The 17,861-nt window shown below is 41.5% G+C and overlaps 1 protein-coding gene across 2 annotated transcripts in view; it reads left to right on the plus strand.

The window, feature by feature from the left end:
• Positions 1–17,861, plus strand: part of LOC308697009 (uncharacterized protein) — a gene marked incomplete at its 3' end in the record, with an annotated part of 215,586 nt that overhangs the window by 24,014 nt on the left and 173,711 nt on the right. For both annotated transcript variants that reach the window (XM_081376032.1, XM_081376031.1), the window contains exon 4: positions 10,629–11,459. In XM_081376032.1, coding sequence (XP_081232158.1) covers positions 10,629–11,459 — 831 coding nt within the window. The remainder of the gene's footprint in view (positions 1–10,628; positions 11,460–17,861) is intronic.

Here is a 17,861-nt window from a genome sequence, read left to right on the forward strand (position 1 = left end):
TTATTTATTTAATTCAAAATTACTATCAGATTTAATGTTATACCTTGACAAACTATACATCATTAAAAAGATATAAGACTCAAGTTTCAGTATTTGACCACTATTGTATTCTGAGAAACTCATAGTGACAGTTATGTCTTAATTTGTGTCAGGAGTTATGAAATGAAAAAATGAGTCGATACCTTAATATGAATTATGCGCGTCAGCCGCTCCCATTCATAAAAAAACTCTGTGCTGTCGTCATGACAGCGATACACAAAACAACGTCCCTCAGGGCTTTAGCTCAAAAATGTGCAGATTTGGAGAAATATTGATAGATTCTTTTAGATTCACATCATATTTCTATAGACAGGAATAATATTTATTGAATTTATACCCAAATGCGTCAATGTAATCTTTATGAGCGTTTGGTATTCTAATTCACAGTGTTTTCAATTCATACCAATAGCCTGAGGGCGCTATATGCACAGTAATATAGTCCATATATGGCACATGAAGAAGAGCCATGATCATGTGACATTCCAGGAAGCCTCGAACACACACACAGCTAACAGAGATCGGCTGTAATCATGCAGATAAAAGATGTTTTGAAGACAATAAACATGATTGCAATGATATCTGATTTGCCTGTGTTCTTCAAGTCATGCCAGGTATTTTTATAATAATAGATTATATTTATAATGTAATGCTAATATATATAGACTTCATCATTGTGCATAATACTATCAAATAATATATTTTCTGTCAGATTTTTTTATCTGAAGCTAAATTAGATCACAGAAGATTATTTAAAACATTCGGCTTGAGTTATAAAGTACGTTTTGAGCATAAATATGGTTTTAATCTCATATATTGTCGTGTATTGATGGTGTGCTAAGCTAACATGCTAGCTAGCCCTAACTGTTAGTCACATGACATGGTCTTGAAAAACATTTAACTAAATACAGAGTTTTGGGCTTATTATCTTCAGATTTTAAACATAAAATGTTTAGACATGTGGCTTTAGCTGTAGTGCATTTCTAGATTGCTCCAGTGCCAATTTCAATTTTATTTTCATGAGGATGTTTCATAAAAAATAATTTCTAATAACTTTACAAAACTTTGAAGCTATTTATAACATTTTTTGTCATTACGACAATAATTAATTCTACATTTACAATAAACTGCCAGGTGTCAGCTTTCAAACGAGATCATACTTGTGCTTTTAGTACAAAGGGTTCATGAACTGTATCTGTTTTAGTTTGGGTATGTCATTTCTGGGGATTTTTCAAAAGTGGCGTTGCAGCTTAACAGGTTAAAAACATGTGAGGTAGAACAAGTAAAAAAAAAAAGTTCAGTGCTGAAAATACTGAAAATAAATATTTAAGCATAAATAAAATAATTAAATTACACACAGTAGCAACAAGCAAGCAGCATAATAAAGTGCAAACTGTGCTATACTTTTCTTCTTCATTTTAAAAGTAACCAACTATTTACAATCTAGTTAATTTTAAACAAAACAAAAACGATTTTAAACCAAATAGATTCTCGGTTTATTATGATTTAGGGACTGTTCACATATCGCGTCTAAAAACGTGTGGAAAGCACGGCCGTACCGCTTTCTCCTTTCTACAAGTGCTTGCGCTCCCGTGGCGTCTGTCGTTGCTATGCAATGTAACCATGAACTGCACTCTCCTTGGCGACGAGGAAGTAAGGATTAATTTATAGGCCTATGTCACACTTCCTGCTTCCGGAACGCGTAGTAGGGATTCAGAACTTCCGGCCAACTGTATTTCTCCATAAGGATTTAGATTATCAGCCATAATGTCTAAACCATCCGAGGTAGACTGACCACGAGCTATGAGGTTGTGAAACGAATGTTTTTGCTCCTGTAGAAGCTATAAGTTCGTATGAAATCAACCTTGTTTTAAGAAAAACATGTTTTATCCGCGATCTTATGAAAAAAAACTACACTACCCACAATCCTAAGCATAGCAGCAACATCTGCTGATTGGTCCAACTCGCAGTTGCCATAGAAACGTTTACCTAACTGGCGAACGGCCCGCCGCTGTTGTTGTAGTGTACCGTGTTGCTCTGCGTCAGGACGTAGACAGCCATAACTCAGCTTTCACGCTTTTCCACTTGAGAGTTTTCATTTACCATCCGAACCACATCGTCATATGTGACTTCAGGCAGGTTGCGGAGAGATTTGGTCCAGCAGTATCTATCGGACTCCGCCATTGTAAAGAGCTAACCGGAAGAGCTGTGTAACGGAACAGCTGCGGTGATGAATGCTGGCTGTATGTATACTGGCCTAATCCTCCGGTCAGAGAAGACGCAGCAACTTCTTTCCTTTGGATGAATTTATTGGTCTTTTACAACTTTACAGGGCAATGTATGTGTGATTTGTGATGCCTGCAGAAATAACAACAGTAAAACAATATTAATACTAATTAAAGTTCAGTGGCATCAATGGTAAATAATGATAAAATAACATGAATCACAACAGCTATGAACAGTGTGTAATACTGCGAATCGCCACTAGGGGTCAGTGTAGGATCATTAAACAACACCACAGCTTCGCGCCACGGGTAGGTCACTTGACCAAGCTAAACTGAAAAGCTCCGTCAACTACCGATCTGTAATTTGACACATTAACGTCAAAATAATAACGGCCTCAATAAACAAAGCTACACAGCTAAATAAACAGTAGAATAAGGAAATAAAATGTGAGGTAATTAACTATCATGTCGGGCCGTCTGTTTCACAGGGCTCAGCAACACATGCTAAATAGAAAGTTAACAAATAAACATATTACCCCGGTAATATTAATAGATCACGCCACATTCAAATATATAAACAATATCTAATCATCATGTAACTTACATCATCACCGACGCACACTGTTGTACAAAGTAATAATGAAGACCACGGACTGTCAGTGGAAAGCCAACTATTGACTACACAGGAAATTTTCCCCGAACACACTGCGCATGCTCAAACAGTCCCTCAGACTCTGTATGAAGCAGCTTGCTGTGACGTGACCTCCTCACAGCAGGGAATTCACAACAGCCGCCCCCACATTCATGTATGAATGTGTAAAAGAAGTACAAGTCCCTGCTGTTGTTAAAGGTCCCTGTTGCACACGTGGTCCTCTGGCATTTTGGGGAGAGGTACTAACTTGGTAACCGGACGAGTGTAAACTGCCCCCTTGATTTTGACATCCGCTGAACGAACTGTCCCATCTCCACTGGGATGAAGTTTAATGACCTTTCCTATGGGCCAAAGTGCCCTAGGAAGCTGGGAATCTACTACCATAACCACTTGGTCTGCATTGAGGTCAACAGTAGGGGTCCTCCACTTCTGGCGGCGATGAAGGTCAGGAAGGTACTGGCGGGTGAATTGGCTCCAGAACCGGTCTGCCAGGATTTGGCTATGTCTCCAACGGCGGCGACCTAAAAGATCACTGGAACCATATGCAGCCTGTGGAAGCGATGCGTCGTGCCGCCCCATCAGCAGCAAGTTAGGCGTTATAGGATCGGGGTCAGCCAGGTCGGAAGAGGAGTATCCCAAAGGCTTTGAATTAAGTATGCCCTCTACTTCCACGAGAACGGTCGCCAACACCTCCTCTGATACGACTTGATCCCGCAACACGACTTGGAGGGAAGCTTTCACTGACCTTACTTCCCTCTCCCACGTGCCACCGAAATGGGGTGAAAGAGGAGGATTGAATTTGAATGTTATGCTTTGGTCGGCCAACTGTTGCTTTAATGTGGGATCGAGATCTTCCAGTGATTCTTTGAGCTCTCTGTCTCCCCCCCGGAAGTTGGTACCTCGGTCACATAAGATCTCGTATGGCTTGCCTCGTCTTGAAATGAATCGGCGCAAGGCCAGTAAGAACGAGTCTGTGTCCATGTGTGGCAACAGATCCAGGTGGACACATCTTGAAGTAAGACATTTAAATATAATGCCCCACCGTTTCTCGTGCCTTCTTCCGATTTTCACTGTATAAGGCCCAAAACAGTCGACTCCGGTGGACCAGAACGGGGGTTTGTTGATCCGGAGCCGCGCAGCAGGCAGATCGGCCATCATTGGTGTTACTGGGTTCCTCCGCCACAAACAGCATTCCGCACAGTGTTTCTGGTGTTTCTTAATTACCTGTCGACCACGTAAGATCCAGTAATTTCTCCGGATCTCAGCAAAAGTTCTCTCAGTACCAGCGTGGTGCAGACGGTTGTCGTAATCCTTCACCAACAGCTGTGTGATCGGATGCTCAGGGCTGATGACAACAGGGTGAAGACTGCCTTCAATCAGATTCTCTGCTTTGCGTAGTCGACCGCCAACCCGAATGAGGCCTAATGCTTGGTCGTATTCAGGGCTTAGAGCACTTAAACGGCTGCCTGAATGGACTGATTTGCCCTGTTTAAGTGCCTTTAATCCTTCCGGGAAACTATCGGATTGTATCCTTCTTAGCAGAGTAGTCTCCATCTCAATACGGTCGACGGCAGACATAGCTGGAGCAGCCGCCCCGTGAAGGAACTGATATGTAGCCTGCAGTAGGTCAGTCCATGTATCATATTTAGCAGGATCGGGCTCATCACTGCTGATAGTAGACATGTGGCCACAGAAGGTTTGAGCTCTCAACTCATCTGGTTCCTCTATGTGCACTGAGGGGTTCACTGGCCAGTGATCTGAGGACTGATACAAGAATGAAGGCCCTTGACTCCAACAGTTTGGCTGGGACAATTCAAGGAGAGTCTTCCCGCGAGTGATATCATCAGCGGGGTTCAAGTCCGTATTAATGTATCTCCATGACTCGGGCTTGGTAAGGTCAAGAATTTCAGTAACTCTTGTACCAACGAATACTTTGTACTGGTTGGACTCTGACTGTATCCAGCTCAGTACAGTTGTTGAATCTGACCACAGCACTACGGATTGGATGGACAAAGTCAGTTCGGTCTGGAGCACTTTGGCCAGCTGGGCTCCAGTGAGTGCAGCACATAATTCCAGTCGCGGCATCGTCTGTTGTCGCTTAGGTGCAACCCGCGACCTGGCCATAATGAATGACACAGTGATGCGTCCCTCTTGATCCTCCACTCGCAGGTAGGCGACTGATCCGTACGCCTTCTCCGAGGCATCACAAAAAATGTGAATCTGCCTCACTGATAAATCATTGTCAGCAGCTTCTGGAATATAACAACGGGGAAGAACTATGTTCTGCAATTGAGGGAGCTCACCTTCCCAGGCCTGCCACACTGGAAGTAACTCATCTGCAATAGGCTCGTCCCACTGTCTTTCTGTAGCCCACAAAGCCTGAACCAGGACTTTAGCTCGGGTAGTGAAGGGGATTATGTATCCGAGCGGGTCGTATTGTGAGGCAAGTACCCTATATACATTTCTCATGGTGGGCTGTTTAGGCGTCACAGGCTGGCATTTATAACCCAGTGTGTCTGTCATGCAATGCCAAACCAGGCCGAGAGTGGACTCCCTCGGGTCATCTCCTTCAGCGGTTAGCCAGAGCTCAGATGTTGTTGATCGTGCCTCAGTTGGGAGGTGAGATATTACCTCTGTCCTGTTGGATGCCCACTGCCTTATTTCAAATCCACCCTTCGCTAGGAGGGCTCTCAAGCGGTCGAGAAGATCCTTTGCCTGCTGTGGCGTGCGGAGCGATTTCAGGCAGTTATCCACATAGAACGAGGTAATTACCGTCTCCAGCAGGTCTTCGTTGCCGCTCTGGTGATCACGAACGTGACGCTGTACAGCGTATATGGCGCAGCACGGACTGCAAACTGTGCCAAATGGCAGGACACGCCACTCATAAATATCAGGTGACCTGTCTCTCTCCATGTCGCGCCAGAGGAAGCGGAGGAGTGGGCAGTCCTCAGGAAGGAGTCTGATCTGATGGAACATTGCCCGTATGTCTCCGCTGATAGCGACGGCATGTTCTCGAAACCTGAGCAGAACTCCTAATAGTGACGGTCCAAGGGAAGGCCCTGGTAGCAGGTCATCATTCAGAGCACTCTCCTGGTAGCGAAAGGAGCAGTTAAATACCACCCTTGCCTTTCCATTATGATGTACTAAGTGGTGTGGAATGTACCAGGATTCGGCAGAGCGACTGGCCTCCTCACTGGTGATCCGCTCAGCATATCCAGCCTCCACTAGCTTGTGTATTTCCTGGTTGTAAACTTTAGCAAACTCAGGATTGGTAGATAGACGGCGTTCTGTAGAGCGAAGGAGGGGCATCACAGCAACAGGTGATGCGCAGGGCAGAGCTACCTTTCTCTTCCGAAGGAGAGGCGTTGCGTATCTTAAGACACCATCCACTATTACAGTGTTGCTCTTCTCATCCAGCATGGTGAGGGCTGCCTGGTCTTGCTTGGAGCGTGTCACCTCCCTCTCGCTTTTATATGGCAAAATGTCAAGCTGCCACAAGCGTTGAACATCTTTGTGTAGGTTGGAGCAAGGTGTGTCAACTGACAGGTGAAGGAAGGAACTCTCACCGGGTGGATGTTGAAGAAAGTTAGTGGGTCCTTGTACTGCCCAGCCGAGTCGGGTGCAGACTGCTACTGGTGCTCCTATCGGTCCTGCACGTACTGAGTGGATCGGAGTTATTAAATGAGGGTGGTCAGACCCAATCAGTAGCATTGGTTGCACCTTAGTGAATGTGTGTAGGGGGACTCCTTTCAGGTGGTTGTATTTCATTGCTAATTTGTCACCTGGACATGACTGCTCAGCCAGCTGGAGTTCGGCTGCAGTGAAAGCTTGATTGATGGAGTGATAAGTGCGTGGTTGTGTGTCAGCGGACACCTCAAATGACACTGCCATTCCCTGTAGCTGCAATACATCCTGTCTGATGGTCTTCAATTTGAGTGACTCCACTTCCCCGCTCAACCCAAGGTGTTTGACCACAGCAGCCAGAATCACAGTGCGCTCAGAGCCGTCATCCAACACTGCATGTGTTTTTACTGTTCTCTTGCCATGACGGAGCATCACTGGTACCACTTTTAACATGACACGCCCTGAGTGGCTGGCGTGATCCAGATACACTGCATTTGTTGGGGTACTGACAGTGAGGATGTTTAGCTGTGGGTCTTGGGCCACAACTTCATGAAGTATCAGCAGGTGTTGTTTGTTGCACATGGAGCAGAGTTTCTTTAGAGTGCAGCTCTCTGGAGAGTGTCCACGCCCACATCTCCAACATTTTCCTTTGTCCTTTATCCAGGTGGCTTTCTCTTCAGTAGTAATTCTTTCGAACTCTGCACAGCCGTTGAGGTAATGATCCTGGGTGGTCCTACAATACGGACAATAGGGTTTAAAACGCTCCCTCCCTTTGCTTGTGGGCTGATCTTTCTTTGAATCCAACTGGAGGTTGGTCCGTTGTCGCTGTGGAGAGGTCTGCTGATGTTTGACTGTTGTAGAGTCACTGCTGAAGTAAACAGAGGCTGGTTTGACCCACTGTGATTTACTTGCTTTATTATCTCTCAGTGTGATACGACTGGGATCAGATGTGTTAGATTCTGCTGCACGTCGAGACACCTGGAGCACCTGAACCTTCATATCCAGCCATTCAGCGAGGTCGGGTAAGGTATATGTCTGGTCGCTCCCACTGCGGATGATGCCTCTTTTAATACAGAATTCGGCAAAGCTATCCCTGTAGTTACCAGGCAACTTACCAAGGAGGGTGTCTACGTGGGAGCCGCACTGCAGTTCAGACTGAGCAGGACCGTCCATGCGACTTAGCATCCCCACCAGAGTGTTTACAGCTGAAGAAAAATCTTCGAAAGCCTTTACGTCGCCAGGTTTCACGGGAGGAGAGCTCAATATGGTCTTTAATTCTCCCTGTACCAAGTGTCTTGGCTGCCCATATCGATGCTGCAGAGCGTCCATTGCACTGGAGTATGGTGTGGGGTCATGTATGTATCTCTTTGCCATTTGGTACGCGCTAGGCAGTTTGAGATGATCAAGTAATACTTGGTATTTATAATCTTCAGTCAAATGTCGGTGTGGACCAAGTAAACTATCCAGTCCCCTTTTCAGCATGATGAAATCACTCTCCCTTCCAGAACTGAAGAGAGGCAGTTTGGGCTTTGGAATACCATATGAGGCTGCAATAGCCATTTCTGTCATGGTGAGTGTTGCAGGATTGTTGTAGGGAGAAATGTATCCTGGTGCTGTAGGTGAGGCAGCCCTTTGAGTAAGCTGTGGGTAGTGTGCAGCTGAATGAAGTCCAGACTGGTATGGCTGTGATTGAACTTCAGGGAGATATCTGGTCTGTGGAAGTGAATAGGCTGCTCCTAGATCAGTAGGTGGCTGATAAGGAGGGATAGAACGGGATGGTGTTCTTATCTCTGGTTGTTTGAGTGAAGCAGGTTGAAATCCAAGCTGTGGTCCAGGTTGAGGAGTGATCTGATGCTGGACATATCGAGGATAAGTCTGCTGTTGTACAGTGGTGAGTAAGGGTTGAGGTATACCTTGAGACTGTGTAGGTGCATATGTCCGCAGGGCTGCATGCTGGTTTGGCAGATACACTGTCGAGGGTGTCTGTTGAGCTGGTTGGTACCCTGACTGGACGTGCTGACCTGCATGCTGGACGGGCAGAAAAGGTGAATATGCTCGCTGGGTAAGCGGGGTGTGGTGAGCAGACTGAACTGCAGGCAGTTGTGGAAACTCTGGCTCTGGTCCAGTTAGGGTAGCTGAATGGCGAGTAGACTCACTGAGGTCTAGTGGTTGTGCTGCTACCTGGACGGATGGCTGCAGAGTTGTTGAGCTGAGTTCTCCCTGCTGTATGGGCTGTGCTGTAAGTGGGTAAGGTTCACTTTTGTCTAAGAGCTGACAATAACCTTCATTAGCTGATTTCCAAATCATCCGATGATCCATAAGGGGCGATACTCTGGGCCATATCTCTTCACTGTGGTGAATATGAGGAAGGCTCGAGCTCCGGAGAGGATATGATAATTTGGATGGATGCTGTTGAGGGTGAACTTTACATTTAACACTGTCCATGGCTGACTGTAGTTGTTTCATCTGCCTAGTTATGTCTTTCATGCGGGCTTCCATCCCTTCCAGCATGAGATCTTCTGACCCAGTGTGCAGAATATGGTTTGGAGGCTCTTCCTGGTGCGCTTCTATCATTTGATGTGTGGCATCACGTCTATGCAAATTGCCAGGGTTATCAATGACAAAGTCGCGAAGGTGCCTGGGGAGTTGGTGAGACCGGCTTGGGCGGGACACAACTGAAGGTTGTTCATCTGTTTGGTTGCTGGAAGTTGCCATGGCGCAGTTATACACACGATCCGGCTCGAAGGACCACTTGTAACGGAACAGCTGCGGTGATGAATGCTGGCTGTATGTATACTGGCCTAATCCTCCGGTCAGAGAAGACGCAGCAACTTCTTTCCTTTGGATGAATTTATTGGTCTTTTACAACTTTACAGGGCAATGTATGTGTGGTTTGTGATGCCTGCAGAAATAACAACAGTAAAACAATATTAATACTAATTAAAGTTCAGTGGCATCAATGGTAAATAATGATAAAATAACATGAATCACAACAGCTATGAACAGTGTGTAATACTGCGAATCGCCACTAGGGGTCAGTGTAGGATCATTAAACAACACCACAGCTTCGCGCCACGGGTAGGTCACGTGACCAAGCTAAACTGAAAAGCTCCGTCAACTACCGATCTGTAATTTGACACATTAACGTCAAATTAATAACGGCCTCAATAAACAAAGCTACACAGCTAAATAAACAGTAGAATAAGGAAATAAAATGTGAGGTAATTAACTATCATGTCGGGCCGTCTGTTTCACAGGGCTCAGCAACACATGCTAAATAGAAAGTTAACAAATAAACATATTACCCCGGTAATATTAATAGATCACGCCACATTCAAATATATAAACAATATCTAATCATCATGTAACTTACATCATCACCGACGCACACTGTTGTACAAAGTAATAATGAAGACCACGGACTGTCAGTGGAAAGCCAACTATTGACTACACAGGAAATTTTCCCCGAACACACTGCGCATGCTCAAACAGTCCCTCAGACTCTGTATGAAGCAGCTTGCTGTGACGTGACCTCCTCACAGCAGGGAATTCACAACAAGCTGTATCCCTACTAAAAGACGTACTTCCGGTCTTCAACTTTTTCGTGATATAGGCCTATTTCTAGCCCTTTACGACTACATATATTTATGGAGAAATAAAAACCTGCCCTGTCCAGCTATGATCAGCTGTTCGGCTGAGCTTTCGATGTTGTCATGGAAAGTTCAGTTGTTTTTTGTCACATGACCTGCCTGCGCTTGCGGCATTCTGGAAAGTTTAGATGTTTTCATCTCACCACGGCATAGGAGCGCCTGGACAAACAAGTGCACTGCACTCTTTGCTTCTTTCATGAGCACACGTCCAAACCTCAGCCAGGTGGTCGCTGAATAAAACTCCCACAAATATCACGGAATCACGGACCAACGTCGGCATTATTTAATCCTATGACCAGTGTTTGTAACAGCTGCCGTATATGGATAGCCTCAAACTATCGGCCGATGCCCATACACGTAAAACCCGCAAATATCGGCCCGATATATCGGCCGATCACTTATTTAGAACATTTGAAAATGAATGTTTTTCTTTCATTTCAGACGTGATGAAAGTGAAGGAGGAGAGTGAAGAACTGAGTGAAGTGAAGGAGGAACATCGTGTCAAACCTGGAGAAAAAACTTTGAGTCGCTCAAAGACTAAAAAGACATTTTTCAAGAAAAGAAAAGCCAATAAATCTTTCACCTGCACTCAGTGTGGAAAGAGTTTCACAAGCAAACATAGTCTAGAGCGTCACATGAGAATCCACACTGGAGAGAAGCCGTTCTCATGTGATCATTGTGGGAAGAGTTTCATACAATCATCATACTTTAAAGCTCACATGAGAGTTCACACTGGAGAGAAGCTGTTCACGTGTGATCAATGTGGAAAGAGTTTCACATACAAATATCTTCTTGAGCTTCACATGAGAGTTCACACTGGAGAGAAGCCGTTCACATGTGATCAATGTGGAAAGAGTTTCATTCGATCATCATCCTTTAATTTTCACATGAGGATCCACACCGGAGAGAAGCTTTTCACATGTGATCAATGTGAGAAAAAATTCCCTAAGCCATCAGACCTGAAGAGACACTTGGCAGTTCATATGAAGGAGAAGCCACATTCATGTTCTGTGTGTGGAAAGAGTTTTTCACTGCTGTATTATTTACAAAGACATCAAAGAATTCATACTGGTGTGAGAGAGTACATGTGCTTTGAGTGTGAGAAGACTTTTATTACAGCTGAACATTTAAGACGGCACCAGAGGATCCACAGCAGAGAGAAACTGCACACACAATCTGCAAAGACTGAGTTTATTAAAGAGGAAAGTGAGAACATGAGTGATCCAGAACCCTGCAGAATGAAACTCACTGAAGATCCTGAAGAACAAAGAGGTTGGTGTTTATTCTTCATTCATTCGTGAAGAACATTAAGCACATAAACATTTTTAGATTTTTTTTTTTTTTTTAACAAAAGGTCAGTAAGGGAAGGTTTCATATAGATTGTCAACATCAGGTCAAACTAAATTTAAATATTTTAACGGTTTTATTTTACATTTATTTTATATATGGTTTACAATTTGTAACAGTGTTACCCGAATTTTGACCTGAATCATTTCAAAATGTACAATCTACTCCGCTTTACTGCAAACATTTGTGTTCTTTCTTGCAGTGATATTCACTTGATCTTGTGTTTCTTGAACGGCCCTTGATAATTAAAGCGTTTTAATAGATTTTAACATAATTAAATATCAATCTAAATGTTGGTCTCAAAATATGGCAATATTGTGTGCTTTAAAGTTCATATCATGTTAGATAATTGTGTCATTGATCAAACATATTTATGGATGTAAAATAATATGAAATGTTTTGAAACAAAAAGCCTGTTGAATTGCGCTACTTGAAAAAAAAGTGCTTTACATTAAGCATGCTTACATTTTAATGCATTGTATTTTTAGGGCTTGCATTTTTATGGGCTGAAATTCAACATTGTTGAATATTTAAGCAGTGAATATTTCAATTCAAAACATCTCAAACACATTTTCATTATTAAAAAATCAATAATCCATATTCACCTTTCATATTTCACTTCCAAAATATTCAAACTGTTTAATAAAACAACCTATTAAATATTCAACAGGCAATTTTTGGTCCATTTTATTTCTCTTTGCAAATTCGCTTCCACAAATTCAGTGGTTCAAATTCGCCACAAAATTCTATGCTGATATCCAGGAAAAGCAGTAGATTGCCGAGCATACTCTTCATCTGCGACTAACAGCAGGAGGTGCAAAAGCGCGTGTTGTTGACGAAGACCGAGCAACAGTTAGAGCAAGCCATTCATTCATAAAACTCATTTACAGCAATGTAAGTGTATTTGTGATAATGATGGCTGTTTTATGTTAAATTCAGTGTATTCACGGTTACTTTTCCTGTGTAGCCTACATGCATCTTTCTCTACTGTGAACGAGATTATAATGTTATTCCCCCGATGCGGATGTAGCCTACAGATCCAATGTTACATTTTAGGTTGACATGTTTAGTGGCCTTAACTTTATATTGCGGCAATGTGCTGCATGCAGGCTATTGGGGTTTCCCTCAATACTTCAGGATTCCCCTGCTGGACATATAAAATGCTTAACTTAGCTTAATGGACTAATACAGTAATAAAAAACCAGGCGGGCAGGGTTTCATTAAATATTGAAGCTTCCCCGGGGGCCGCCATTGATTAGCAGACCTTTACCTGCTGTTAGCATTCCATTGACTCACATTCATTTTGGCGTCACTTTGACAGCGAATAACTTTACATCTGAGGCGTTTAAAGACTCCATTTGTCCATTATTTATTTCTAAAGAAACACGAAAATGTATAAAAGGCTCCATTACCTTGTATCTTACGTTATGGCCTCGTAGTTGCAATTTTTGTAAAAAATAGGCTGACGATTGCGTCATAACCACACAACTCTCTGTCGCACAGTAGAGAAATTACCGTATAGACAGGAGGAAAGGCTCGCGGGCAATCGGGGGGACGTGGAGGCAAAATGACAAAATAATTCATCAGAATATTTAGCAAAAGTTTCTCCTGCTCCTAGCTCATGGACACCTCCTACTCACGCTCTCCGTCTCTGCAAGTTTTGGAAGGTAATGATTCAGATTTGTCTTGGCACAGCTACTAGAATACAGACGGGTTGCTCAGTTTGAGTCTGCGCAGTACGCTCAGCCGTCGGGAAGTGAGTGCTTCTAATTGACTGTGTCCAGTTTATATACTGTATGTAAAAAAACAAACTCACATTGGACATTCGCACATTTAGGGGCCGTCTCTAAAGTTACATACGACATTCGTATACATGTTTCTAAATTAAATACTGTAGCAATAGAAGAGAACGACTTGCAGTCATAAAACCAACTGTAAGTGTTCATGTAGTGTCAGGCATAATGCGCACCCCTTTAGATTTGTGATATTTATTAAAATAAATTAAAGTTTGCTATTAAAGTTAGAAACGTGTATGAATATTTACGTCGTCATTAGGTTAACACTAATTTTGTATACAACTTTAGAGACGGTCCTAAATGTACGAATGCCCAATCTCAAGCCAATTTTACATTTACAGATGGTGGTCAACCAGAATGAGACTTTTACCGCCGCCGTTCCCGCGGCGGCAAAATTGGGATGTGTATTTGCTGCCTTTTACCGCTGAGTGGCGCTGTAATCACAGACTTTGAAAAGTGTCAGTTTATTCTCTTTATGACGTAATCTGCCGCGGCAGTAATCTGAGCTGAGGTCACAGATAAATTCAAGATAAATATTGTGGTTAAACGAATTCAAATTCATTAAATTCAAACAAAGTAGACACACGTTAACATTGTGTGCCCAGTTTTTCTATAATTTAGAAAGGCTATGTCAATAGGTTACTTGTCATTTTCTTCGTGTTATTTTAATGTGTTTGTAGATTTATTAACTGAAACATAACAGTGAAATAAATTAAAATAATTTACCGTGAAATTAAAACATTTTCAGGACTTGCAGCTCCTAACCGATGTAGTCGGTTTAAGCATTCTTTGTTATATTCAGAACTAAATATAGCCTTACATGTTACAAACTTTTAAAACAGAGAAAATAGTAGACATTGGCGATTCAGACGGTAGCTCTGTGGTCAAAGCATTAACAAGAGCCTCTCGGAGCTTCAAATGATCTGAGATCGAATCTCAGTGTAGCCGACAGTGTATATTTGATGCTTAAATATGTATCTGTTTATTAAAGTCAATCATCTTGTTTAATTATCAATTGTACATTACAACATAAATTTGCTACATTCCCGCTGCAAAGACGACACATCTGATGAAGGAAGACTGTCAGCCGATCGCACCAGAAAATGAAGATGATGAAGCTCGTCTTTAATCTGCTAAATTATTTTTTTGTGTGTGTGTGAATCATTCACGAGATTGAGATGACTGACAGTATACCCGGCCATATCAACGGAAGACATTTTTCAAAACAGATCGAACAAATCAGAAAAATACTTTCAATACAGTATTGCTTTCAATTAAAAAATAAACAATGAAAATGTAAAAGAAAAATAAAATTAATTAAGTTTGAAAACCCATCGCACATTTTAAGATATGAATAAAGTGTCGGGACAGTTTATTTATTTAAACAGGGTTGCATCGATAGAGTTTATTCCCTTTGTGATGCAAAATAAGAAACACAGAATCTTAGGCCTATTCTTGCAACATTTTAAATTTCTATTGTCAAAGAAATTGCAGCTAAATTAAAAAATTAAAACGGTACAAAACGGAAAAAGTTCAAAGCAACATAAATTAAGAACAGGCGTTTTTCTTTGCCTCTCTCGCGCTGGATATTTTTTTAGTAAGTTTGGTCTCCCTCACTGCGCGCGGTGGGTCTTTCTCGAAATTAAGCATTTCAGCGTAAAAAAACACCATACAGCTGATAATACTGTATATGTCGCTGTGTGTCATCCACACAAATCACGAAAGAAAAAACTGTAACAAATAGCTTTTGTTCCTTCAAAGATACAACATGCCTTGCTGAATTCACCTTACAATAAAACGAGGTGGGTCGCCAATAAAAGAGCTCTGTATCTGCTAAATTTAAATTGTTTGTGGAAAACCTATACAATCAATAAAACTACAATATATAATTTAATAAGATATAGGGCCTACTGTACATAGGCTATGGACTTTTGGAGATTTTGAGATTAATCCTTAAAATAATTTTGCCTTTGCCTGCTCATCAGGCTGGCTCCGACACTCTCCATATGAAAGACGGAACATTAACACCTCTGTCCTGCACCCCCACGATAAAGCAAAGTATTGCCTTCTCCAAACCCCCCACAGGCTAGCTGAGTTTGCAAAACAAAACAAAGAGTTTGCCACTCGTCTTGCCAAACAAATTATAAACTTCAATATTTAATTCAAAACAATCTCAAAACGCTTTGTGACATTTTGAAAAGCCGTGGATGCATTACTGCCACTGGAACCATGAACGCAACAGAATACTGGTTCTGATTTTATTGTTTGTCGTTTAAACGTCATATATATGAATTATTATAGGCTACAGAAGTAAAGTCATTGTATAATATTTGTTCCTTAGTGTAAAATGGAAATGCATGGCGATTTTATTTTGTAAATAGGCAAAAAAAAATGTTTTAGAAGACAAATCTCTCTGCATCAACAATAGACTATAAAATGCATTAATAGGCTAATATAAAAACACCAGTAGTCCAAGTTAGTTCGGGATTCGAACCCGTGTCATCTAAATGATCGTAACGTAAGTTCAACCACTCGGCCACTATTCACTCGTTGCGATACGGCCTAACGTTCCAGTGTGTGTTCGCTCACACGAGCGAGAAACGCTCTTCATTCAAATGAACGCGCCGCCGCATTTGTTGAACACTAATTCAACATGCCAGAATAAAACCTGGCTTTAGAACAATGCATAGTGCCACTCGTCGTGGTGTGCCAAAAAATTACAATAATTTAGTTTAATTTATTTCAGTGTTAATGTTTGAGTTAAAAAATCCTCTACAAATTAAATTAACCCAAAGTCGGCTATAAGAGTCCTTTAGTCTACGTAAAAAAGTAAAGGGCTTACAGTCTTAACATTTAGGCTACTTTGCTTAAATTCGATACATTTATTTTCAGTAGGGCCTAATACATTTGTAGGGATGTAATTTCAGTATGCTTTACCAACGCTATGTATTCAATTAAAGTTCCAAGAGGTCTGGTCTCTATATTTCCTTCCCAGCTGACACTAATATGCAAGTGCACAGCAAAAATCACAACTTGTGCTTGCTGCGAACGCAAGTTATTTAAGGTGTCTCAACTGTACACAGTCTACAGTGTGAATTCGTTACAAGGTTTCATTTAATTACATTAACGTGCAGCAATTTGTACAAATAGAGTCTATAGGCCTACTATACTGTTGTAGACATTAAATAATCTCATTTAGTATCATATTTGTTAAAATATTATAATGTTGTTTTTTCAATCTATGTTGAATATGAAAAGTGAACAGCATGAGTAAGATAAGATGCATTATATCGAGAGATGGATATGGAGTGGGTCAGACATGATTTTGACCACTTCATTAAGTTTTGTTTAGTAGAAACCTTTTTTTAAAGTGAATTTCGTTTTCTATAAATTGTATCTTAATTTTAATCATTTTTTCATCACCCAATTGTCTGGATTCAATAAGTAAGAGAAGCAAACAGACACTAATCATAGAGGCGCCCGTGAGGTCACTTGCATTGCACGTCAGCTGGAGCGCATCTCATCCTCCTAATTTAACGAAACTCAGCGTATGCCTCACACAGACATGATAAATACATCAAATACACAAAGCTTGAAATGTCTTCAAACGAAATAATTCAAAACGAAAAAGAAAAAGGCTACTCTCTGATTATGTCTTTGTGCATTTCTCTCTAGGGGCGTTCACTACAAATATGGCGATCGTCAACTTCATCTTTGCAGTCGACACTGTCAGAAAACACTAGTTCATTGATAAAAATCATATGAAGACAAGGCATATATTAAGTTATTTTAGCTGTTATGAGAAAAATAAATCTAACAAAACCTAAAATCTAAATCTAATAAATAAAAAAAAAAAATATTAACGCCAATTCAACATGCCAGAATAAAACCTGATTTTTGAACAATGCGTAACGCCACTCGGCCTGGTGTGCCAAAACACTACATTTTAAACTTCAATGTTTAATTCAAAACAATCTCAAAACGCGTTGTGAATTTTTTTTAAAGCCTAGCCTATATACATTAGGGGCATTGAAACCAGGATCTTAACTAAAACGTGTTCCGCGTAATCTCTCAAAAATTATGCCACAATACTCCATGTAATTTTTTTTTTTAAGGACTGCTTTTGAAATCACTATAAATTACTGTGCAATTGTATCGCTCACGATAGCTCTTCGTTTATCTAATTCCTCAATAGAATAGTAAAAATATTCAGCGTCATTGCTCCTAACATCGTCTCTATTTTTAACTTTTGATTCTATTTTTTTAGCTGTAAAATTGAATCTATCTTTGGTTCTATTCTGTTGTAGCCTAATAGGCCTATTTATATATATAAAAAATATGCCTATTATTTAACCCACTTACATTTTAAAATACGGCAATTGCTGCTGTTTTGCACAATGTCCCTTTGCGCCACCTGGCGGTCATTTCGGGAACGACTTTGAAATGCGGCTGGTTTATTTTCGCCGCGGTAATTTCGCCGCGGCGGCTGGCGCGGCGGTAATAGGCATTCTGGTTGACCACCATCTGTAGG

This window comes from Scardinius erythrophthalmus, assembly GCF_964197995.2.
Source record: "Scardinius erythrophthalmus genome assembly, chromosome: 1".
NCBI lineage: Eukaryota > Metazoa > Chordata > Actinopteri > Cypriniformes > Leuciscidae > Scardinius > Scardinius erythrophthalmus.